Genomic DNA, 27,065 nt, shown 5'->3' on the forward strand with positions numbered 1-27,065 from the left:
GGTGACTCACTTTCACCTCCCTGACGCGTTCCTAGCGCGGCTTCGCGATCGGCCCTCCGGTTCGCGAATTCGGGTTCCGCCGGTCGGATCGACTCGAAACTCGGCTGGGTGACTCACTTTCACCTCCCTGACGCGTTCCTAGCGCGGCTTCGCGATCGGCCCTCCGGTTCGCGAATTCGGGTTCCGCCGGTCGGATCGACTCGAAACTCGGCTGGGTGACTCACTTTCACCCCCTAGGACGATCCTAGCGCGGCTCGCGATCGGACTTACGGTTCGCTTATTTTGTTCCGCGGTCGGATCGACTCGAAACTCGGCTGGGTGACTCACTTTCACCTCCCTGACGCGTTCCTAGAGCGGCTTCGCGATCGGCCCTCCGGTTCGCAAATTCGGGTTCCGCCGGTCGGATCGACTCGAAACTCGGCTGGGTGACTCACTTTCACCTCCCTGACGCGTTCCTAGCGCGGCTTCGAGATCGGCCCTCCGGTTCGCGAATTCGGGTTCCGCCGGTCGGATCGACTCGAAACTCGGCTGGGTGACTCACTTTCACCATCCCTGACGCGTTCCTAGAGCGGCTTCGCGATCGGCCTCCGGTTCGCGAATTCGGGTTCCGCCGGTCGGATCGACTCGAACTCGGCTGGGGACTCACTTTACCTCCCTGACGACGTTCCTAGCGCGGCTTCGCGATCGGACTCCGGTTCTCGATTCGGGTTCCGCCGGTCGGATCGACTCGAAACTCGGCTGGGTGTACTCACTTTCACCTCCCTGACGCGTTCCTAGCGCGGCTTCGAGATCGGCCCTCCGGTTCGCGAATTCGGGTTCCGCCGGTCGGATCGACTCGAAACTCGGCTGGGTGACTCACTTTCACCATCCCTGACGCGTTCCTAGCGCGGCTTCGCGATCGGCCCTCCGGTTCGCGAATTCGGGTTCCGCCGGTCGGATCGACTCGAAACTCGGCTGGGTGACTCACTTTCACCTCCCTGACGCGTTCCTAGCGCGGCTTCGCGATCGGCCCTACGGTTCGCGAATTCGGGTTCCGCCGGTCGGATCGACTCGAAACTCGGCTGGGTGACTCACTTTCACCTCCCTGACGCGTTCCTAGCGCGGCTTCGCGATCGGCCCTCCGGTTCGCGGATTCGGGTTCCGCCGGTCGGATCGACTCGATACTCGGCTGGGTGACTCACTTTCACCATCCCTGACGCGTTCCTAGCGCGGCTTCGCGATCGGCCCTCCGGTTCGCGAATTCGGGTTCCGCCGGTCGGATCGTCTCGATACTCGGCTGGGTGACTCACTTTCACCATCCTGACGCGTTCCTAGCGCGGCTTCGCGATCGGCCTTCCGGTTCGCGAATTCGGGTTCCGCCGGTCGGATCGACTCGAAACTCGGCTGGGTGACTCACTTTCACCTCCCTGACGCGTTCCTAGCGCGGCTTCGAGATCGGCCCTCCGGTTCGCGAATTCGGGTTCCGCCGGTCGGATCGACTCGAAACTCGGCTGGGTGACTCACTTTCACCTCCTGACGCGTTCCTAGCGCGGCTTCGCGATCGGCCCTCCGGTTCGCGAATTCGGGTTCCGCCGGTCGGAACGTCTCGATACTCGGCTGGGTGACTCACTTTGACCATCCTGACGCGTTCCTAGCGCGGCTTCGCGATCGGACTTCCGGTTCGCGAATTCGGGTTCTGCCGGTCGGATCGACTCGAAACTCGGCTGGGTGACTCACTTTCTACCTCCCTGACGCGTTCCTAGCGCGGCTTCGCGATCGGCCCTCCGGTTCGCGAATTCGGGTTCCGCCGGTCGGATCGACTCGAAACTCGGCTGGGTGACTCACTTTCACCATCCTGACGCGTTCCTAGCGCGGCTTCGCGATCGGACTTCCGGTTCGCGAATTCGGGTTCCTGCCGGTCGGATCGACTCGAAACTCGGCTGGGTGACTCACTTTCACCTCCCTGACGCGTTCCTAGCGCGGCTTCGCGATCGGCCCTCCGGTTCGCGAATTCGGGTTCCGCCGGTCGGATCGACTCGAAACTCGGCTGGGTGACTCACTTTCACCTCCCTGACGCGTTCCTAGCGCGGCTTCGAGATCGGCCCTCCGGTTCGCGAATTCGGGTTCCGCCGGTCGGATCGTCTCGATACTCGGCTGGGTGACTCACTTTGACCATCCCTGACGCGTTCCTAGCGCGGCTTCGCGATCGGACCTTACGGCTTGCGGTTTCGGGTTCCGCCGGTCGGATCGACTCGATAACTCGGCTGGGTGACTCACTTTGCCATCCTGACGCGTTCCTAGCGCGGCTTCGCGATCGGACCTCCGGTTCGCGGATTCGGGTTCCGCCGGTCGGATCGACTCGAAACTCGGCTGGGTGACTCACTTTCACCTCCCTGACGCGTTCCTAGCGCGGCTTCGCGATCGGCCCTCCGGTTCGCGAATTCGGGTTCCGCCGGTCGGATCGACTCGAAACTCGGCTGGGTGACTCACTTTCACCTCCCTGACGCGTTCCTAGCGCGGCTTCGCGATCGGCCCTCCGGTTCGCGAATTCGGGTTCCGCCGGTCGGATCGACTCGAAACTCGGCTGGGTGACTCACTTTCACCTCCCTGACGCGTTCCTAGCGCGGCTTCGAGATCGGCCCTCCGGTTCGCGAATTCGGGTTCCGCCGGTCGGATCGACTCGAAACTCGGCTGGGTGACTCACTTTCACCTCCTGACGCGTTCCTAGCGCGGCTTCGCGATCGGCCCTCCGGTTCGCGAATTCGGGTTCCGCCGGTCGGATCGACTCGAAACTCGGCTGGGTGACTCACTTTCACCTCCCTGACGCGTTCCTAGCGCGGCTTCGCGATCGGCCCTCCGGTTCGCGAATTCGGGTTCCGCCGGTCGGATCGACTCGAAACTCGGCTGGGTGACTCACTTTCACCTCCCTGACGCGTTCCTAGCGCGGCTTCGCGATCGGCCCTCCGGTTCGCGAATTCGGGTTCCGCCGGTCGGATCGACTCGAAACTCGGCTGGGTGACTCACTTTCACCATCCCTGACGCGTTCCTAGAGCGGCTTCGCGATCGGACTTCCGGTTCGCGAATTCGGGTTCCGCCGGTCGGATCGACTCGAAACTCGGCTGGGTGACTCACTTTCACCTCCCTGACGCGTTCCTAGAGCGGCTTCGCGATCGGCCCTCCGGTTCGCGAATTCGGGTTCCGCCGGTCGGATCGACTCGAAACTCGGCTGGGTGACTCACTTTCACCATCCTGACGCGTTCCTAGCGCGGCTTCGCGATCGGACTTCCGGTTCGCGAATTCGGGTTCCGCCGGTCGGATCGACTCGAAACTCGGCTGGGTGACTCACTTTCACCTCCCTGACGCGTTCCTAGCGCGGCTTCGCGATCGGCCCTCCGGTTCGCGAATTCGGGTTCCGCCGGTCGGATCGACTCGATAACTCGGCTGGGTGACTCACTTTCACCTCCCTGACGCGTTCCTAGCGCGGCTTCGCGATCGGCCCTCCGGTTCGCGAATTCGGGTTCCGCCGGTCGGATCGACTCGAAACTCGGCTGGGTGACTCACTTTCACCTCCCTGACGCGTTCCTAGCGCGGCTTCGCGATCGGCCCTCCGGTTCGCGAATTCGGGTTCCGCCGGTCGGATCGACTCGAAACTCGGCTGGGTGACTCACTTTCACCTCCCTGACGCGTTCCTAGCGCGGCTTCGCGATCGGCCCTCCGGTTCGCGAATTCGGGTTCCGCCGGTCGGATCGACTCGAAACTCGGCTGGGTGACTCACTTTACCTCCCTGACGCGTTCCTAGCGCGGCTTCGAGATCGGCCCTCCGGTTCGCGAATTCGGGTTCCGCCGGTCGGATCGACTCGAAACTCGGCTGGGTGACTCACTTTCACCTCCCTGACGCGTTCCTAGCGCGGCTTCGCGATCGGCCCTCCGGTTCGCGAATTCGGGTTCCGCCGGTCGGATCGACTCGAAACTCGGCTGGGTGACTCACTTTCACCTCCCTGACGCGTTCCTAGCGCGGCTTCGCGATCGGCCCTCCGGTTCGCGAATTCGGGTTCCGCCGGTCGGATCGACTCGAAACTCGGCTGGGTGACTCACTTTCACCACCCTGACGCGTTCCTAGAGCGGCCTCGCGATCGGACTTCCGGTTCGCTTATTCTGCTTCCGCCGGTCGGATCGACTCGAAACTCGGCTGGGATACTCACTTTCACCTCCCTGACGCGTTCCTAGAGCGGCTTCGCGATCGGCCCTCCGGTTCGCGAATTCGGGTTCCGCCGGTCGGATCGACTCGAAACTCGGCTGGGATACTCACTTTCACCTCCCTGACGCGTTCCTAGAGCGGCTTCGCGATCGGCCCTCCGGTTCGCGAATTCGGGTTCCGCCGGTCGGATCGACTCGAAACTCGGCTGGGTGACTCACTTTCACCATCCTGACGCGTTCCTAGCGCGGCTTCGCGATCGGCCCTCCGGTTCGCGAATTCGGGTTCCGCCGGTCGGATCGACTCGAAACTCGGCTGGGTGACTCACTTTCACCTCCCTGACGCGTTCCTAGCGCGGCTTCGCGATCGGCCCTCCGGTTCGCGAATTCGGGTTCCGCCGGTCGGATCGACTCGAAACTCGGCTGGGTGACTCACTTTCACCTCCCTGACGCGTTCCTAGCGCGGCTTCGCGATCGGACTTCCGGTTCGCGTAATTCGGGTTCCGCCGGTCGGATCGACTCGAAACTCGGCTGGGATGACTCACTTTCACCTCCCTGACGCGTTCCTAGAGCGGCCTTCGCGATCGGACTTCCGGTTCGCGTAATTCGGGTTCCGCCGGTCGGATCGACTCGAAACTCGGCTGGGTGACTCACTTTCACCTCCCTGACGCGTTCCTAGAGCGGCCTCGCGATCGGACTTCCGGTTCGCGGATTCGGGTTCCGCCGGTCGGATCGACTCGAAACTCGGCTGGGTGACTCACTTTCACCTCCCTGACGCGTTCCTAGAGCGACCTCGCGATCGGACTTCCGGTTCGCTTATTCCGCTTCCGCCGGTCGGATCGACTCGAAACTCGGCTGGGTGACTCACTTTCACCTCCCTGACGCGTTCCTAGAGCGGCTTCGCGATCGGCCCTCCGGTTCGCAAATTCGGGTTCCGCCGGTCGGATCGATTCGAAACTCGGCTGGATGACTCACTTTCACCACCCTGACGCGTTCCTAGAGCGGCTTCGCGATCGGACTTCCGGTTCGCGAATTCGGGTTCCGCCGGTCGGATCGACTCGAAACTCGGCTGGGTGACTCACTTTCACCACCCTGACGCGTTCCTAGAGCGGCCTCGCGATCGGACTTCCGGTTCGCTTATTCCGCTTCCGCCGGTCGGATCGACTCGAATCTCGGCTGGGAGACTCACTTTCACCTCCCTGACGCGTTCCTAGAGCGGCTTCGCGATCGGCCCTTCGGTTCGCGAGTTCGGGTTCCGCCGGTCGGATCAACTCGAAACTCGGCTGGGATACTCACTTTCACCTCCCTGACGCGTTCCTAGAGCGTCTTCGCGATCGGCCCTCCGGTTCGCGAATTTGGGTTCCGCCGGTCGGATCGACTCGAAACTCGGCTGGGTGACTCACTTTCACCTCCCTGACGCGTTCCTAGAGCGGCCTTGCGATCGGACTTCCGGTTCGCTTATTCCGCTTCCGCCTGTCGGATCGACTCGAAACTCGGCTGGGATACTCACTTTCACCTCCCTGACGCGTTCCTAGAGCGGCCTTGCGATCGGACTTCCGGTTCGCTTATTCCGCTTCCGCCTGTCGGATCGACTCGAAACTCGGCTGGGATACTCACTTTCACCTCCCTGACGCGTTCCTAGAGCGGCCTTCGCGATCGGACTTCCGGTTCGCGGATTTCGGGTTTCGCCGGTCGGATCGACTCGAAACTCGGCTGGGTGACTCACTTTCACCACTTTGACGCGTTCCTAGAACGGCTTCGCGATCGGACTTCCGGTTCGCAGATTCGAGTTCCGCCGGTCGGATCGTCTTGATACTCGGCTGGGTGACTCACTTTGACCATCCTGACGCGTTCCTAGCGCGGCTTCGCGATCGGCCCTCCGGTTTGCGAATTCGGGTTCCGCCGGTCGGATCGACTCGAAACTCGGCTGGGTGACTCACTTTCACCTCCCTGACGCGTTCCTAGAGCGGCTTCGCGATCGGCCCTCCGGTTCGCGAATTCGGGTTCCGCCGGTCGGATCGACTCGAAACTCGGCTGGGTGACTCACTTTCACCTCCCTGACGCGTTCCTAGAGCGGCCTCGCAATCGGACTTCCGGTTCGCTTATTCCGCATCCGCCGGTCGGATCGACTAGAAACTCGGCTGGGATACTCACTTTCACCTCCCTGACGCGTACCTAGAGCGGCTTCGCGATCGGCCCTCCGGTTCGCGAATTCGAGTTCCGCCGGTCGGATCGACTCGAAACTCGGCTGGGTGACTCACTTTCACCACCCTGACGCGTTCCTAGAGCGGCCTCGCGATCGGACTTCCGGTTCGCTTATTCCGCTTCCGCCGGTCGGATCGACTCGAAACTCGGCTGGGTGACTCACTTTCACCACCCTGACGCGTTCCTAGAGCGGCCTCGCGATCGGACTTCCGGTTCGCTTATTCCGCTTCCGCCGGTCGGATCGACTCGAAACTCGGCTGGGATACTCACTTTCACCTCCCTGACGCGTTCCTAGAGCGGCTTCGCGATCGGCCCTCCGGTTCGCGGATTCGGGTTCCGCCGGTCGGATCGACTCGAAACTCGGCTGGGTGACTCACTTTCACCTCCCTGACGCGTTCCTAGAGCGGCTTCGCGATCGGACTTCCGGTTCGCGGATTCGGGTTCCGCCGGTCGGATCGACTCGAAACTCGGCTGGGTGACTCACTTTCACCTCCCTGACGCGTTCCTAGAGCGGCCTCGCGATCGGACTTCCGGTTCGCTTATTCCGCTTCCGCCGGTCGGATCGACTCGAAACTCGGCTGGGATACTCACTTTCACCTCCCTGACGCGTTCCTAGAGCGGCTTCGCGATCGGACTTCCGGTTTGCGAATTCGGGTTTCGCCGGTCGGATCGACTCGAAACTCGGCTGGGTGACTCACTTTCACCACCCTGACGCGTTCCTAGAGCGGCTTCGCGATCGGACTTCCGGTTCGCGAATTCGGGTTCCGCCGGTCGGATCGACTCGAAACTCGGCTGGGTGACTCACTTTCACCTCCCTGACGCGTTCCTAGAGCGGCTTCGCGATCGGACTTCCGGTTCGCTTATTCCGCTTCCGCCGGTCGGATCGACTCGAAACTTGGCTGGGATACTCACTTTCACCTCCCTGACGCGTTCCTAGAGCGGCTTCGCGATCGGCCCTCCGGTTCGCGAATTCGGGTTCCGCCGGTCGGATCGACTCGAAACTCGGCTGGGTTACTCACTTTCACCTCCCTGACGCGTTCCTAGAGCGGCCTCGCGATCGGACTTCCGGTTCGCGGTTTCGGGTTCCGCCGGTCGGATTGACTCTATACTCGGCTAGGTGACTCTCTTTCACCTCCCTGACGCGTTCCTAGAGCGGCTTCGCGATCGGACTTCCGGTTCGCGAATTCGGGTTCCGCCGGTTGGATCGACTCGAAACTCGGCCGGGTGACTCACTTTCACCTCCCTGACGCGTTCCTAGAGCGGCCTCGCGATCGGACTTCCGGTTCGCTTATTCCGCTTCCGCCGGTCGAATCGACTCGAAACTCGGCTGGGATACTCACTTTCACCTCCCTGACGCGTTCCTAGAGCGGCTTCGCGATCGGCCCTCCGGTTCGCGGATTCGAGTTCCGCCGGTCGGATCAACTCGAAACTCGGCTGAGTGACTCCCTTTTACCTCCCTGACGCGTTCCTAGCGCGGCTTCGCGATCGGCTCTCCGGTTCGCGAATTCGGGTTCCGCCGGTCCTCAGTGAGCCCTCGGCTCGTCGCATCCTTAGTTCTTGGTGGATCGCCGCCTTGATCCTCGGCGAGAGGGCTCGCAGATAGGCCGCGGGGTTGATTTTAGCAGACGGCTGCAGCGTTACCACCCCCATCGATGTTTTTTTTCTTTCAGAGTCCAACGCCACCGGTCGCGATGCCGCCATTTGCGGTAGTTCCCGAGGTATTGCATTTTTTGAAAACCCAACTCCCATCACCGAGTTACTTGGGGCGGTGCGAACTCGGTCCTAGGGTTATTTCCCCGTGATTCCCAAGAGGTTACCTGGGATCGAACTGTCAAAATTTAAAAGCCACCCAGTACCGGTAGCACTTGGATATAATTTTGGTAATTTTATAAAAGTTACCCGGTATCGTTAAAAGCGATTTCGGTAATTTACAAGACACCCGGTACATGTTATGAATAATTCCAAGTATTTAGAAACCACCCAGTATTATTTGAAACGATTTTGGTAATTTAAAAGCCACCCAGTATATATTACAACTATTTTCAAGTATTTAAAAGCCACCCGGTATTATTTCGAGCAATTTTGGTAATTTAGAAGCCACCTAGTATCGTAAAAAACGACGTTGATAATTTAAAAGCCACCCAATACATGTTGGAATTAATTCCAATTATTTAAAAGCCACCCGGTATTATTTCAAGTGGTTTTGGTAATTTGGAAGCCACCCGGTATCATTAAAAACGATTTAGAATTAATTCCAATTATTTAGAAGCCACCCAGTACAAGTTTAAATTAATTCCTAGTATTTACAAACTACCCGGGATTATTAAAAACGATTTTGATAATTTAGAAGCCACCTGGTACATGTTAGAATTAATTCCAAGTATTTAATAGTTACCCTATACAAGTTAGAATTAATTACAAGTATTTTGAATTAATTCCAAGTATTTACAAGCCACCCGGTATTATTTGAAGCGATTTTGGAAATATAGAAGCCGCCCCCGGTAGCTTTGGTAATTTTGGAATTTTTGAAGCCCTCGAGAAACCCTTTGATATATTTTGTCGTACGCTACCAAGTCGATTTACCAAGTTGACTTGCCGCTCTACAATCTCTGTCATTTTTCTTCTTCTTCGTCCACTTCGTGTAAAGACTACCGACGTATAGTTGGCAAACAAATTTAAAATTATTGAAAATTATCTTATCCAATCGTTTAGAAATCATTTGGAGATGATTGGAAAAAACTTTTCAGAGTTTGAAAAACCATACAATAATCACAATTAATTAAAATCAATTAAGCGTATAATTAGCAGAAAGTGTCTAAAAAATATTTTTTTTAATCCAATCGCTCCAGAATCATTTGGATAAAGGTCGATATAATTTTTATTATTTCGAAAACAACTCTATTCTAATAAAAATTAATTAAAGGTCAATATTTCGTTTTAATATCTGCATTATAGTGCAATAAAGTGCACATATTTTTTTATGTATGTTTTATTGGTAGACAGGCTGTGTTTCGATATTGACTGTAAGTACTGAAAATCTATAATGTTACATACATCACTTTTTCAGTACTTTATAGTCTACTAGACTACGTCGACTTGGAGTCAGTTATTACTTCAGTGTTACTCCAATCCCTTCCCACACAGAGCATAATATTTAATAGATATCCATTGGATATCTACATATCCATATAAGTCCAATATCTATGGTGGATATTTATTAGATATCTATTAAATATAAAAATATCCATATCTATCAAATAGCCACCAGGGATATTCATGCATTAAATATCCACGTGTGATCCACATATCCATATCTATCAAATAGCTACCAGCGATATCCATTAGATATCCACATGTTATCCATATACATATACATATACATATCCATTTCTATGGAATTATCGCGCGGAGATATTTTATAAATGAATTATTAATTATAACGATAAAAATTAAATCTGGCCGAGAGTCAACGCGGTTATTTGTGTGTAAAAGAATCAAAATTTATTTATTAATTTTTCTTACATCTTCGTCCGGACGAATTTTGATTTATCACGCACAAATAACGCACGTTATTTGGCCAGTTTTAATTTTTATTGTTAATTATCGAGAGTCCTACCTAATTAGAAATTTGCTAAATATATTATTATTTCAATTTTAATTCTGTTAATTTCACAGAATTAGATTTAATATCACTAAAATTGGAAAGTTTACATGATACTATAAAATCATAAAAAATAAAACAATAAACCAAGCCAGTTCCAGTAAATCTACCAACATGGATGCAGATAACATGTTCTTAAAAAAATATAAAATAATATGTTTCGAAACGGCAGGGAATTTAGAGGAGGGAAGTCTAGGCTCAATCAATCATGAATCTTGTAGTGTGTAACTTGTAATGTGAATAGAGCTTTATTGCATTTCAGGTACAGTGTGAGATTGTCTTTAGGTTTCTTTAATGCCTGTGCACACAGGCACAGGACTTGTCAAAAATATACTAGAACAAGAGCTTTAACTTGGCTGCTTGTCTAGCGTTAAGAGGCCGCGACCAGGAAGGTCTTCGTCGTAAAAGACCGTTTGGTTATTGTTGGGATCGGTCTTTGCCTCCTTTCCCGGAGTTTTAGGGGCCCGATCGAGGGGTAACTCCGGGATCACTGGGGAGGGCAGGGCCGGCTTGATGGTCTTCTGGTCCTTGCTCCTCTTCTTCTCCTTGCTCCGTTTCGTCTTCGGCTCAGTTTGAAGCCTCGTGTAGAGGGGCCCTTAGCTTCTACCACCGCGTGGCGAACTTGTGATGTTCGACGGATGGGAGGGGCGGACTCTACCGGGTCTAACAGTTGCCTCAAGTCCCTCCCTCTTTCTTCGCTCTGAAGAGCCGTGGCGATGCTTTGCTCTCTACTCCAGAATGGAGCTGGGTTTGCGAAAACTGCTCTCGATCGCTGCTTTATCCACACCCGGCTTGTTTAATGTCACGGGGGAGTATTCACTGCGAGAGAGAATATTTCCTTGTGGGCAGGCTTGCCCTTATATTCCTTTATGTCGATATTATTGTAATCGCGAAAGTCAGCCGCCCCGCGGCGACGTATGTTACCCGCGCTCGCGGCGCGGGGTGTTGTGCTCGGCGAGGTCGCGCAGAACGGGCTGCCGCGCTCGCAGGCGTGCCGTTCGGACTACGGATCCGAACATAATATTACCTGCAAAAACGAACGAAGAATTTGAGCGTATGAATATTCAATTAGACAAAGATATTTAATTCCGAACCAATTTTGTGAGTTTATTTTACAAAATTTATTATTTGAAAAAGGGTAGAGGAAAGTCCCCTATTATGAGATAGGCTCCTAATATGCGACAGCAAGGTTTCTGCTAAACTAATAGGCCCTATCTGTTGGTTCCACCATGAACTTATTACCCTTGGGATAAAACCTATTTAGTGGAAAATTCATTGTTTGATCGTGCGTGTAGCCGTTGCAGAGAAAGAAATTGTAAAATTGGATGTTGTCAAGTGCCATGGATATGAGTCTTTAAACCTTGTTTATTATATAATTAATAAATATTTGGCAATAAGTTCTGCATGCAGCGATAGAGTAAGGTTGTATTAATAGGAAAATACGGGATATGTTGAGTTGCTCAATTGTAGAGATTAGATTTGGTGATCGCGAAACCGCAAGGCGTGGTGCTCGTAACATGAGATACTCAGGGTACTCCTGGGTTGCTGGAGTATGAAAGTTATTGTATAGTAATAAAAGAAGAGAAAATACTATATTAACGTTAAGGGAAGGTTTATACGAATTTATAAGACTGTGCTGACCTTGATTTGAGGGGGAAGGGTGGTGGGGGAAGATTAGGTACAATTATAAGTGGGTTTACGATTGTTGCAAATATGCTTCTCCATTACATTTGTCTTTCAAATGACTTTAAATAAAGTTTTTTAATTGCAATATGATGTATTTTGCACTTTATTAGCGATTTCCCGGGGTCTCATATTAGGAGCACACTTTTTCGATTTTTTTGAAAGCTTATTTTTTACATTTTTCTAATTTTCAGAAAAATCAATATTTAAATTAAATTTTACATTTCGGCATCTTAAAGCTTATTAAATTCCCTTCATAATTGTTGTGTTTTTGTCGCCTTTTTGAGGCAAGCCGCACATGTAATGGTGTGGATCCAGTAAATGGTAAGGAAAGGCAGGTAATGAATGTACACTGCGTCTTCTTTTAGAACACTATATATTGTACGTGTAATACGTGGCACGGTTGCTGGCACAATGCTCTCGGGCGACTCGCGTGTCGCCCGCATCAAGACGTCTGCGCATCGGACTGCGCAGCTAGGTAATGCGCGCTATCTATGGAGGCGCGCGCACATGTGAACGTCCACACAACAATAATGACCTACTATATTTTTCAATTCTGCCCATAGACTTCCGGCAACCACACAAAATAGATGTGGTATCTCATAATCGGGGTCTTTCCTCTATATATTATCTTAATTGTAAAATTTACCATTTCACTTTGCATCGTAATATCTCCATTTGTAGGGCACGTAGCGGAAAAATAAAAAACTCTTTTTTGTAAATCGACCCAAGCTATCGATCAAGCCTACTTTTAGAACTCGATCCGTTCACTCCTTATTGAGATCTCAAAATGTCGGGTACCGCGCAACTAGTGCGTTCGCGTAAAGTAGTCACGGTGCGTCTCGCTCCGCGCGTACTTGGCGCGAGACACTACCGTGTTTCTTGATTCCGTTAAAAATAATAAAATTAATTATATTTTTAGTGCGATCATCTTTATCGTTGTGTTGACTTTAATTCAACGTTAACAAAAAATATAACAATGATTTTAAAAATCTGTGTAACGCGCGATATAGCAATCACATATACCGCAACTAAAACTACGCTTGGCAAGAAAATAATGAAAGATGAACCATTTTACTCATGTATAGAAGGTACATATTTTACATAAAGTATTATATAAATAATATATTTGCTCAAAATGATTTTGTGCTGTTCTATTTACAAAAATTAGACGTTAAATCTTTATAAATATTCGGATTTTTGGATATATTTCTTCAAAAAGAATTTAAAGAAGAAGCTGTATCACAAGGAATGGTCTTGTAAAGGCATTGAGTGCAGCGCTTTCCAATGCAAAGGACTGGGAAGGACATAGAAAAGACCGAATCAAATGCAACAAAGATGAAGTGTAAGAAAAAATGTTAATTAAGGCTCCTGTGGGTACTCGTCGCGTTTTATACGTTTTACGGCTGTTTATTAACTGTCAAGGAAAAGGGGTAGACTTAACTTCAACTCGGAGTATTTTCCAAGTGTACCGAAGTGATCTATAGTGTTATTCTACAAGACAATGCAATTTAGCGGACATTAGACGTTTGTGCGATGTCTTTTCAACGTTGAATCTACATTTACAATGTTTTTGAGATGTTGATTCAACGTTTATATGTACTGTATAGGTAGCATGCCTTATATATGAAAAAGAAGCGTTATCAGTATCATTATACGTACGTTAGAGTTGGTACAATATTTTTTCTGAAACCACGATGATGACATTTCCTGATGGAAAATTTGACAGTTTGGACTTTGCAACGGAATATTTTCATTTATGGAACATGTATAAAAAAATAAAGACACTTTCATAATACAATTCAAACCCAAGCTATTGAATGAGCTTACTAAGAATTTGATCAATTTAGTCGTTACTGAGATTTAAAAAATCCAAGAATCTATCAAGTAGGTAGTACGCTTATATAGACACAGTCCGCTTCATCGTTGTGTATGAACTTGGAGCGAGACATGACCGTCTCTTTTAAGGAGGTTCAGTGGCTACAAAAAAATGCAACCAGTTTCATGAAATTTTAATATGTTGTTCTGGAATGCAAAATAGAATTATGTGAGTTTTTTGGGAATTTTTCACCGTCCCGTTTTGAAAAAAATCTACTCCAAAAATTGTATTTTTTAACATAGGTTCTTATGGAAAATGACATATTGCATACCTTCGGAATGAAATAAGTGCGAGAAAAAATGCAAATGATAAGGAAAAGAAATATGCACGTGTAACTTAATAATTTACAAATAAATTAGTGAAAGAAAGGGGAAGGTTACCGCACATTTCGTAGAAAAATTAATTATTAAAGCATAAATTGCTTGATTTTTCGTCCGCTAAACTGCCACGGTCGTGAACGACGTGAACAGCAGCACGCACTATACACGCGGCGACCAATCAGAGCGATCCCCTTCACTCCCACTACTTCAAACGCTAGTACGCTGTTGCCAGAACCCCCGCGTCCCACTATTCCTCCCGATGAAGCCATCGAACCTCCTTAAGTATATGTATAATATAAAATTGTTTTTCCGATTTTCCTTCTTGTGCTTCAATATGGGTAATTTTATTATTTGAACTATCTACCGTTTAACTTCACATTAGTAAAAAGTTGATATTATTATTTCTATTATTTCCCGCACAGCACACTTTATCTGAGGGACGTCCTACCAGACATTTGAGATATCTCAATAACCGTAGGACATCCGGTGGATATCCGATCGCCGGTCGATATCCAGCAGATGCACACAAGTGTCCCTCAGAATATCCTGTGCTGTATGGGTTCTAATCTAGCCTCCGTCATAATCTTTCAACTAAATTCTACAGAGAATTCGAATATCTTTTAAGAATATTTAATTCCACAAAAACATTAGTAGTAAGCTGATGGTGACGCATGAAAAAAAGAAATGTTGAGGCAGCATTCCAGACCCAGGCGTTGCCGAATTGCAATAGTCAGTCAAACAGGAACAAACTTCTTGTCTACCACCAAAGCCACTTCGTTGATAGCACTTGTTTTTATAATTTGACTCATCCCATCCACATCCTCGAATAACTCGCGTATCAGGTGGTACTGTGTAAAAAATATTAATTTGTTTTATCCTAAATATTAATTTGTTTTATGTTAAATATAAATTCTTATGACGATTGAAAAGTAAATGGAAATATTTTTACAGTGTTACAAACGTTTATTGCGTTTTATGTAAACGTATTTTATATAACGCCCGCTTCTTTCAACTACATATTTTGATAAGATATATTGATTTCTTTAAATATAAGAATAAATCATGACTAAACCTGATTGTAAATAATACAAGTATATTATTTACATTTATTTATAATTTATTTAATGCTATATATTAATACGTACAGCCATTGACGCTAAACTCGATGACTTGTGTAATTTTTCGGCACATTGTATACTTTGCGCCATCTTTAAGATCCGAACAATCTATCTTCATGGAATCGGGCGGAACAAGATCGGCACATTGGCTATTATTGCGGCTGTTACATTGATAACATTGCATAGCATTGACACCTGTAAAACATAATTGATTTATTTGTATCTTTCTTCTCCATCGCGCACATACGCATCCACATACGCAAGCATGTACCATGTACCATTGCTCATTGAACAAAAGTTTATATCTCATATCGGTAATATTTAAATATTAAATATTTAATACAAGTTATTTATAACAATTTAAGTAACTTGATTGCAGTTTATAATTATTAGATAGATTATTTCCGAAAAGTTTTTGTACATACACAAATACATATATACTATACATAAAACAATGTTTGGTTGCATGTATAATAATGATGGAAAGTTAAAGATTTGTTCTATTATACGCGAATAAAATTTGATACTGTAAAGAAATTGGATTTGATATTAAAAAAGATCACAAGGAAAGGAAACAAATAATAATAATTAAATCCACAACCTTCTGATTTAGTTTGCCTACCATGTTATAAAATTACGCTCAACAGTTATTATCGTGCGACAATAAGGTTAAAGATCATAACGGAAAGAAGATAACCGCGGACACATAAACGACATTAATTTTATTCTAGTTTTCTACATGATATATACATATTATACTGTAATCTGCATAATAATTACCTAGATTTATATACGCGATTATATCTCAAATTATGAAAATACGTCATAATTTTTGAGAAATTATTTATATGCATAGTTAATAATTATTAATATTATGTAAAATAAAAAAATATGTGAAACAATAAATTATATTTATGTTATAATATATTATTATATATTTTAATATATATATAATTACAATAAAAGTATAAACATATAATTAAAATTATATAAACATATATTATTTTTAATAATTAATCATGAGTTATCTCGTATACATGTATGTACTTGATCGAAACCTCAATTATGCTACCCCGTAGAAAAATCAATACGGTCACACCAGCTATGTGCCTTGAAAAAATATATTCACACGGTAAGACTGTCTATACACTCTGATTTTATTTCTACTCCAAGTTGAAGCGTATCGAAGATGAAAAGAGTGTTAACGATGAGTTATTATTAAATAAATTTACGATGCGGTGTAAATAAAATTTATATTTTCATTGTTCGCTCCCACTTAAATCATTGACTTAACTGATAAATTTACAAATCTTGCGATAATAATTCTGCGATTAATAATTAATATCTGTTATTAAAAGCATTGTATTATGTTAATGCGGAAATTAATTAAAATTTGTTTAAATTTTGTATTTAAAGTTTTTCGCCAAACATCGCCGGAAGAGCAATCGTGCGCGATTCCCTTAAAATATTTTTTTATATATTTTACAATTGTTATTATTCAAATATTTATAATTATTACATCAATTACAATTGTGTTGCAATTTTTAATTTTTTTCTAGTTTTAATTTTATCGCGCTACACAGAGAAATTATTATTAAATTCTACATAGTATATTTTACACCAAAAAAATTAGTACACGCACCATTGTTGTTGGAATTATTCAAATATCCGATACTGATTTATTTTTCCTTGAGATATGTTATTAAACATTATGATCTAAAAAACACATTTTTTATATATGTTCAATTTCAATTAATGGAATTTATTAAGTGGTAAAATGCTCCTTAAAAGTTTTACGGTTAAAATTTTTTTTAGCACAAGCCCTTCTATTACAATTTTATCTCCATCTATTGCATTAAAAAAGTTTCAAATTAAAATATTTTTGAAATTCACTTTTTATCATAAAATTAAATAGTAATTAAATAGTAATTTTTGGAAAAAAAATTATTATTGTTTATTATTGTTATTTAATTTTATGATAAAAACGAAATAAACTTAAACTCTGAAATATTTTTCGATGTAGTACATCGATTTCTTTTGCTGGAGATATTGAAAAAAGATTTTAGTTATAGAAAGGAGTATTTTATTCCATAAAAAGAAAAAACAAATTGGTACCGGACCAACCAGGCATAATGACGTACTAATAATATCTTGAAATAATTGGCAATACATCTAAAAAATCCAGACTAGAAAACAATATTAAAAATCATTATATTTTCAAAAATATTCACATCACTTACCGTTGTAGCACAAAAACAAAATGATGCTGCATAGAGTAATAATTACAAATCTTAGTCTAAAGATTTTCTTCATCTTCCTTTTGCTTCTTCCTCTTGGAACGATTGACAAAAATAAATGTTCACTGAAAAGCTTCACTAATGACGAAATACTGCAGTGCTCGCAAGAAAGATACGTAAATAATAGATATAAATATAAGAATGTAGGAAAATAAACAAAAAAGTTGAAAAATGGGCACGGAAAAACAAAAAGAAAAAAGGGAAAGAGAGAAAAAAGGATCACGAATTGAAAAAATTGTCAAGTATCATAAGACTTTGAGAAATGAGAGAGCACTATTAATATACCGCGCTAACGTGGCGCAAGCCCACTAACTTTAGCATCAGAGTCATACAGTGCCACTGAGCAATACTGAGCGAACAAATGATTACGCCTGAGGAAGGGAGAGTAAGGCGAATATATTGAGGTGGCTGGCGGTGGGAGAAGAACATGGCGAATAGACGACTCGTCTACGAATAACTCCAAGACCGATCGATCTTCTTATCGCTGAACAAAATATTTTACTTACATTTGTACTTACTATACTTGTCTATACTTGAACATACGGATCACTGTGAAAAAATTATCACAGTTTTGTGATTTTTTTAAATTTAGGGTACTAAAAGGCACAAAATTTTAGTCGATAAAATTTTTTTAATTATCTTGCATAATTTTTCCCGAGGTTTAAATGAAAACGGAGAGAAATCACGAATTTTTACGTTATTTTCATCTATTTGTTACGTGTCTACGAGTTTAAAAAACAATCGGCCACAATACCATATCGTATTACATAGCAAAGATTCTCTACTTAAAGAATCCATTTTTGGAATTCCTGTACGATAATTTTTAACGGTTATGAACGATTAAATTCAAAATGTCTACTTGTTCTTTAATTCTCGATAACTCGATAAGGAAAAATCGAAATCAAAATCTAACAAAAGCGTTTTTTGTAGAGAAGACTTTCGGCTTCGACATGTTAAAGCTAAAAATTTGCTTCGGGTCCTTTTTGTGCATGTGACATGCCCACAAAGTGATAAAAAAATTTCCCATTTCGTCGAGCTCGTTTTCTGTACGTTAAAATTACAATAATTGAAGAAAGTAAAAACAGCTGCATACATATGTATAATATACATATAACAAAGAGATAAAGGTTACCGCGGCCAATAACGAGCAACAAGAATGTTAAAATTTAAAAATATGTATTATTAACAATGTTAAAATGGGACGTTTCGGCAACACCGCGTGTGCCTTCATCAGCCTAATTAATTACATTAAATAAACGAATAATCAAGAATCATACATTTCTACATCCAATCAAGTACGGTAATAATGTTATTAAGTCGCAATCGCTGTACAAATATACGGTCTTTAGTCCGAAGATGAGTAAACGAGGATTATCGTGATATTGTTAAACGAAAAAACCGGAATTGAAGCGCATTTTTAAAAAACTTGCTTAAAAGTCGAAAAGGGTCCATGATTTATTCCTCAGTCGACAATGGGAATGAATCGAGTCAGTCAGCGAAGACTGCACGTCACCGTAAAGAGTCAACGGTTAAAAGTTAAAAAAATGCGTCTGAGCTGTAATAATGGGAATAAATGTGGAATCAATTTATTATGTTTTCAAATACCGTAATGTAAAACCGTGTAAGAGACAATAAGTGTGACAAAATTTGTTACGATTATACGTACTGAGAATGTGGATAATCAAGCTGTAATATCGATGCATTTTTTTTACATCAGATTGAAAAGGCACTGCGTCAAATTTTGAATAAAATTTCTCAATCTGATGTAAAAGAATGCATCGATATGAGATCAAGATTGCGCGAGGTAATACGGCAAAGAGTGACGACACTTTTCTTACTAAAAAAAGACCTCTACATGTACACACATAAACAATGTACATTCCATATATACACATACATATATCATGTGCAAAATCCGACCGAGCTACCTCTTCGTGGTGCACATCATGTTACGCAAATGCCGGCGATATTGTGCTGAAATCATAAAAAAACAGGGGTTACTTTAAATTGCGATATCTCGCTAAATAATCGGCGTAGGACCAAAAGTACTTTTTTTATTTGAAAAAGCAAAGTCTGTACTTTGAGATGGTATTAATGAGATTATATTGGCCAATTTTTTTGTTAGGTGGTGGAAGACTGCAAATTTTAAGATTTTAGATATCTCAAATACGTCCTTATTCAGAGTCATTATCACGCCTTTGAGTATTAACCTGAGTAAAAATTAAACGAAAGCACTTCATCGGTAGAGAGTTTGCCCTGTAAAACCTTTTTTTAAACTTTTTTTACGTTAATTATTCGCTGAATAATTATAATTTAAAAATCGGCAAAAATTTGCTGGCAAAAAGTGATTCCCTAATTTTTTTTAGCAGTGTATATATGATTGTTTTATATCTATACATATCTATACAAATTTTTTAACATTTCATACTTTTGTTATAATTTTTTAATTATAATTAAATTATATTTTAATTGTATAATATAAAAATATTTTTGTTGTAAACTTTCGAGTACAGTTTCTTGTTAATAACAACTGTTTTTTTTGGACGAACCGCAAAGGAGGATCAAATGTCATTACAAAGAACCGGGCATGAATATATGGGTTAAATAAATAAGGCTGTGGATGATACGAGCAGCTTTACGTTCAAATAGAGAGTAAAGTGGTGGTTTGGAGCACGTTGAGTGGATAATGTTCATCTTCCTGTGACACGCTCAACGTTACGAAACTATCACACGTAGTTACCTACTTGCGTATTTGCGCGTTACATATTTACACAAGTCCATTCAAGATTTTCCAATTCTCGCCTTGGATCTTTTTGTTTTCTGATGCACGCATTTATAACTTCCCACACGGAACTAATAATAGTAGGGGCGAAGGTGCTGTATCATCGAAACACTATAAGTTTCTGATTTATTTGAGCCACAGTTTTTGATTAATGATAAATAAATTTTGTATAATTTAATCACAGCTAGTACAATTCTCAATAAATTTACTTTACGCGTCATAAAATACAAAAGTCGATATAACTTACGTGTAAATAATCGCAACGACACAAAACTACAGATTTAAAGAGATTATCAAATAACTCAACCATTAATAATACTATAAACTATATTGCCAGATGCGAACACTATTCGATTATGATAGTGTTCCAACGTACAGCGCTGTATACCCAAGGTACAGCACCTCCCCCTATTATTTATTTTTTATTTAATCCATTTTGATGATTAAACAAATGCTTTTTTTATGTCATCTGAACACGAATATAATTGGATTTTCGCGATATCGGCATGATCGAGAGACACGGTAGTGTCTCGCGCCAAGTATACGCGAAGCGAGACCGCACCGTGACTCTTTTACGCGATATTATAAAACTTAAAGACTCAGGAAGCTTTAATAAGGACAAAAACGTAAGTCACAGCAGCTAACTTAAAACATTTTTTCAATCTATTTCAAGTTTTATTTTAAAAAATGTTTGTTTGCCTTACAATTATGTACTTTTTATCTTAATAACTTTTATTAAATTCAGTTGAACTCTATTCTCTTCTTTGAACGAGAAAATTATGAAAGTTGAATTTCTATTTCTTTTATTTACGTACCTCTGATATAAAACTATGATACGTGTATTTTTTATCCAATAATTTCTATAATTTTTATATAAACAACAAAAGATTGTAATTCTTTTAAAAATTTGGAAATATGATAATGTAAATAAGATAAGCTCTTATTATATTGAAAAAAAGGTAAATAGACAACTATATGACGTAATCCTTAAAAACGTATAATTATAACTGTACTCAATTTTGCTTTAAAATATTATATATTGTTGCTTGTTAGGCGATCGCAAAGTATCATACCTATATACCTAAGTATGTATGTGCGAATTGATATTAAATAGATCTCTCATTGTAATTAATATTAACGTATTTAGCGTTTTAGCGAGCCGCTATTACCCTGACATACTTTTAACATTTATAATCTATACTGTCAATATTTTGTTACTACAATCTATTTAAATATTTAAGATAAAGAAATAAAAAACGTATAAATATTTTTACGTATAAATAAAACGCACTTACATAAATCTTGAAAACGTCTCCGTACACACAGAAAAATATCGTTCTACAGCCAAGAAAAGCAATTACTCATTTTATTTTATTTGGTTTGAGTAATAATTTTCTTCAACAAAGAATATTTTCTTAATATTAGTTTTAAGATATACTCATCATAAGTATTAGAAAAGCTTATCATCATGTGCTTAAAAGAAGAATTTATTCTTCTTTCAAGTATATTCTGAAACTTTATCTAAGAAAAGCCACATAAGCTTGATTTGAATATTTACTGATTCTTTAGGTAAGAATATGAAATACTTGAAATCAATGAATCACTTCTGTGAAAACTAGATACTGCAGCACTAAGAATATAATCAGATATGTAGCCTAGTGATAAAGTGTCAGACTCATAACCACGAGGAACCGGGTTTGAGTCCACCTGAGGACAGGAATTTTTATATTCTAAACTGTACCCCTCCGCACCGCGCACGAAAACCTCCTAACCTACATTCCACTTAGGAACTAAAGAATTAAAGAAAATTAAATAAATAAAAATAATATTAATTGTAATCATCAAGAATACAAATTCTTTTTTGAAGTAAACGATTATTCTAGATGAATAAAATTTTTACTTGATTCAAATAACGGATAAACTTCTCTCAAGAAAATGTGATATCTTTATTGAAGTATATGCTTCTCTTCCGTGGACTCTATATTGTAAGTAAACAGAATGTTCGTATTAATTTAATATTCTTGTTTCAAGTACTAAACTTGCTAAGATCTAGAATATGTTTTGAGTAAATGTGATACTTATGACGACTTTATGGTAGATTTGCGGATATATGAACTTATCAAATACTTGAAGCAAGTAATATTAACTTGTAGGTAGTATATATTTTTCTGTGTGTAAGAATATCGAGTGTAGCGACTCCAAGTACATAAAAAAAAAGCGATTGACCATGTGACTACATCACCGCATAAACATCGAGGCGCTACAAGTTTATCTAGAATTCATATTCAAGCGAGTTTTCGAGTAAATTATCTCAGAAACTAAATCAGTTTTCAAAAATTCAAGGACAAAAGGTTTTTATGTAATGTTGATGTAAGCTTTCGATTGCGATTACGATTAGTTTAAAAAAATCGAGGCAGTCAATCCCGAGACTTTGAAATCTATTACGCAAAAAGTGATATCTTTTGTGCCCCAATTTACGTTTCAGTCACATGTACATAAATACATATATTCATATTGGGTTTTGTTTCTCAAAGGGCTTTTATAATGCCTATATATTATATTATTAAAATTATGCATAGGGTAGACCGAGGTAAATTGGATCAATTTTTCTTTCTTGGTAAAAAAGTAATCAAAAACAAATTTTGTTACTTAATTTTATTATAGATTCTTAATCTTTATAACTTTAGCTTGGATTTCATATAATAAAATAATACATAAACATGTTTCTTATTGCGCAACGAAAAAATGAAAGGAAGAGAATTATCCGATTCACCTTGAAATTGAGGGCGAAGGGGATCACCGAGTTTAGGTCCAAAAGAAATAAAAATAAATCAACAAATTCTTTAAAATAAATTACCTGCGTTGAAAATAAAAATACTACTCTTTGAAAATTAACAAATCCAGCGAGAAATGACCCATCGAATCGACGCGTCTATCGACGTCAAAGAAAAGTTTGCTCTACGCAGGAAACTTGTCAAAAAATCTACGCAAAGTGCCTACTACTTCTCTGACTCCAACGACTAGGCAGTTTTTTCAATAATATTATATATTAATAAATAATATTGTAATCAAGTATAAAAATTAATATAAATAATGTGTTTTTTATTATGTGGACAGATAGCCCCGCATATGGGGTTATATATATATATAACCCCATATATATATATATATGGGGTATATACATATATATATATATATATATATATATATGTATGTATATATATAGAAGAGACCGGAGCTGTGTCCACACTTTACGCTTTTTTCAAGTTTATATATATATAGAGATATATAGTATATATAGACTCTTGTTTACATATTCTTAAATAATAGTTTGTAAATATATTATCCCTATAAATTTTATAAATCTATAAAATATTAAAAAATATTTCAATACGATATAATAAATAGGAATTTTGAAGGAAAATTTATTCCATGTTATAGCAATTTGCTCTTTTACATCATTTATTTTTGCATAAAGCATTCAAATAAAATACAAATTTATTTAAGAATAAGTTGTATGATTTCTTACGTATACTTTTAAATTGAAATATTTCAATTATATAGCACAACTTATCAGACGGAATATATGCAATAATGTGATAAATCACATAAAAAATTGTTGTTAAATCCCATTGCAAAATAACACTGGTGAATATTACATGCAAATACTTTAGCTTGTACAAAATTATGTAAGATAATCAAAGCCAATATCAATGACTACATTTATTTTTATACAAATGCAGTTCAACTTACACTTTATTTCTATTTTGTTATATAGTATGAACGATACAAAAAGATTTATAAATCTATTTCTTTGCAAATGATATTTTCATTGCGTGTGAAGGTGTAATTTTGAAACCTTGAAGCGCATCCTTTGCCGCTCCGGATTGAACCTCATTTTCAAATTCAACAAATGCAATATCATGTCGGTTAGGTACTAACCGTACCTCTTTGAAGCCCGGAAATTGATTAAACAGCATTGATAACATCATTTCACTCGTCTCGTCGGGCAAATTTGTCAAGAACAATATCTGATTAGGTGGCTGTTCGGGAACAGCGGTATTAACGAGTCCTGGATGTGGGGGTACACTAGCATGGTAACCAATTTGTTGTGAATGTTTTGCTTGCTCTTTTGCACGTTTCTTGGCACGTTTGGCTTCTTCATCCGCCACTGGAATAACTCGTTTTGGTTTCTTTGGACGCTCTGCAAAGGTACCTTTCATTTTGGCAATTACATCGCTGTCAGTTTTAGCGTATTGTATTCTCTATAAAATCATAGAATTTAAAACATGGATTACTTTTATATCTTTGTACATTTATAAAATATATATTAAATATACATATACATTATCTATATATATATTTATACTAATTTATTATGTGCAAATAAATGCTAAATATATCAAATAGAGATGGAGCGATGCTTTCAGCGCTGAAAGCTTCAAAAGGAACTCAGTTATAAAATACATATGTACATGGAAAAGTTTTAATATAAACACTAAAAATAAACAATATAAAGGCAAAATAATACAAATAAGAATTTCCAAGTTCTTACCATTGGTTTGTCATAGAATGGAAAGCCTTGCATCGATCTCAAGGCATTTGTAGCACTTGCTATTTCCTTGAAAATAACAAATGCCTGTCCACGCATCTTCAATGTTTTCAAAGCCACAATATCCAAAATTTGACCAAATTGAGAGAAAATAGCGTACAATGATTTTTTTAATTCTTCCTTCTTGATCTTTTCATTTAAATTATTGATATAAATGGTATTATTTGGACGAATATCCATTTTCACTAAAAATTAATATTAGATGCTCTGTATTGTCTGTAAATGAAAATAATACATAAGATAAACGTTAAACTTAAATACTTGGTTTAAAAAAATATAAATATGTATATGCGTGTATATATATTTATATACCAACAAATTACTAAATTATAATATATTGCTAATATGACAAAATAAACATAATATATGCAATCTCACATGTTTGAATAATTGTATTAATTCTCTAAGCGAAAACTTAAACAAAACGATATATATGTTAGGTTACGTTACCCTAAAGGTTATGCGTCTATTAAACCATGGCGTAAGGGCCATGACCATAAACATAGTACATACATACATAAGGGCCACTTGGACCAAACCCAATCGTTGACTAGGGTTGCCAACATGCCAAAATAATTAGTGTGACCACAGTACGGTATAACCGCAGTATAACCAGACCAATCAAGTTAGCCAAACAAGTTTGACTTAACATTTTTTTTACGTTTGTTAGTCGTTTGTAGGTGATTGTTAGACTAATTTAAACATTTGTTAGTTAATAGGTTTTGTGTAAACACGAAAATAATTTTTAGTGTTATTATAGCTGATAAATATAGAATTCTTTACAGTTTTTGTTTCAAAACGGGTTCAATCGATGCGGAATCGTTTGTTGGTCCCGAATAAACTAATTAAAACGTTTGTTGGATCACGGTTTCGATTAAAAAGGCGAAAAACTGTATGTGCTCCGTCACAGCTCCGTGGTCACATGCGCATGCAAAAAGTGCGGTTTCGCTTAAAAAGGCGACAAACTGTATATCGTCCAGTTGCCGCGGGTAGAATATGTGATGTAAGTTGGTTAGGCAAATATATATTGATGGTCTTAAATACCAGGGGCGGTATTCATAGTCGGATCTTATTTCAAGACCGTCTTAAGGCTCCTGGGTAGTCACCGCGGCCATATTGGATTCTTACTATCGAGGCGAGGAAAACACCCAATTTTGTTGTGCGTGCCATTTTCAAATAAAAAGACATTTCAATAAAACATCACTATAGATTGTTTCAGAACACTTCCGAAATTGGCCGAAAACTACCCTTTTCCCTCGACAATAAACAAACAACCATAAAACGAAGCCTAAACATACGGGAAAAACAGCCGTTTAACGACTATCGAAAGGAGGTGAAAACGTTCCTTCCGCGTGCAAATCTTACTTTTCGGCCAATTTTACGACTTTCACGAATACGTTAAACGTTAGAGCACAAGCACAGAGCGAATAATAAAGAAATAGCACGCACAACAAAATAGGTTGTCAACATGTCACAAAGGACTGAAAGGACAGAATTCTGAGAATTCTCCATTGGAGAGAGTGAGAGGAGAGAGTTCTTATTTCTACCGCGACGGTACGTCGCCACCGTCGCTTCGGAGTTCTCGGCTCAGGGACCAGGAGCCTTAAGGGCCGATATCACAGTCTCCGATTAACGTGATCCTCCGATTAAACTCACTCTGCATCTCTTTCTAACTGTCCCCCTAGAAAGAGACGAAAAAACAGTTAGAAAGAGATGCAGAGTGAGTTTAATCGGAGGATCACGTTAATCGGAGACTGTGATATCGGCCCTAAGTAATGTCTTAAGTTGCTAATACGGTCATTTGATTGGCTGGATGGAGTCTTAAGGCCGGTATTCATAGTCGGTTCTTATAGGGCCAATTCCTTTTAGTGACACAAGTCGACACAAGTGTCGTTCTGTCTTTGTTATTCATTGAATGCCAAGAAGGATAGAACGATGTTTGTGTCGACTTGTGTCACTAAAAGGAATTGGCCCATATTTGAGACCGTCTTAAGTATGTACATACAATCTTAAGGCCCGTATTCATAGTCGGATCTTATTTCAAGACTGTCTTAAGTAATGTCTTAAGATGCTAATACGGCTCTGTGATTGGTTTATAATATCTTAAGATCATACTTAAGACGGTCTTAAATATAAGATCCGACTATGAATACCGGCCTAAGACGTCATGAACCAATCACAGAGCCGTATTAGCATCTTAAAGGTGAAAGCACATAAAATTGCAGAAGCCATATGCTCATGCGCTATGGTGTCTGCATTCTGCCCATGGCTTCTGAATTTCCAATCTACATAAACTATGCATTATGTATTTCTGGACGTATTCTGCAAAGCCCAG

At 41.6% G+C, this 27,065-nt stretch overlaps 2 protein-coding genes across 5 annotated transcripts; both read right to left on the minus strand.

The window, feature by feature from the left end:
• Nucleotides 1-12,832: 12,832 nt before the first annotated feature.
• Nucleotides 12,833-17,696, minus strand: LOC139775066 (uncharacterized). Of its 2 annotated transcripts, none has more exons than XM_071710763.1 (3): nucleotides 17,280-17,696; nucleotides 15,067-15,234; nucleotides 12,833-14,769 (listed from the first exon to the last, which is right to left on the minus strand). In XM_071710763.1, the coding sequence occupies exons 1-3, from the start codon at nucleotides 17,350-17,352 to the stop codon at nucleotides 14,552-14,554; spliced, it is 459 nt and encodes a 152-aa protein (XP_071566864.1). In that variant the 5' UTR covers nucleotides 17,353-17,696; the 3' UTR covers nucleotides 12,833-14,551. The 2 variants fall into 2 exon arrangements, with proteins under 2 accessions (XP_071566864.1, XP_071566865.1); XM_071710764.1 differs by lacking the exon at nucleotides 17,280-17,696 and adding an exon at nucleotides 16,682-16,806.
• A 6,130-nt stretch (nucleotides 17,697-23,826) lies between these two features.
• Nucleotides 23,827-25,303, minus strand: Snf (U1 small nuclear ribonucleoprotein A snf). Of its 3 annotated transcripts, none has more exons than XM_071710759.1 (3): nucleotides 25,181-25,303; nucleotides 24,674-24,946; nucleotides 23,827-24,383 (listed from the first exon to the last, which is right to left on the minus strand). In XM_071710759.1, exons 2-3 carry the CDS (start codon nucleotides 24,908-24,910, stop codon nucleotides 23,925-23,927), a joined length of 696 nt encoding a protein of 231 aa, XP_071566860.1. In that variant the 5' UTR covers nucleotides 24,911-24,946; nucleotides 25,181-25,303; the 3' UTR covers nucleotides 23,827-23,924. The 3 variants fall into 3 exon arrangements, with proteins under 3 accessions (XP_071566860.1, XP_071566861.1, XP_071566863.1); XM_071710760.1 differs by having other exon boundaries at nucleotides 25,109-25,236; XM_071710762.1 differs by having other exon boundaries at nucleotides 24,674-24,915; nucleotides 25,181-25,234.
• Nucleotides 25,304-27,065: the final 1,762 nt, after the last annotated feature.

Source organism: Temnothorax nylanderi, unplaced genomic scaffold (assembly GCF_030848795.1).
Source record: "Temnothorax nylanderi isolate EJ_2023f unplaced genomic scaffold, tnyl_v1.0 TNYL_tig0091_pilon, whole genome shotgun sequence".
Taxonomy (NCBI): Eukaryota; Metazoa; Arthropoda; class Insecta; order Hymenoptera; family Formicidae; genus Temnothorax; species Temnothorax nylanderi.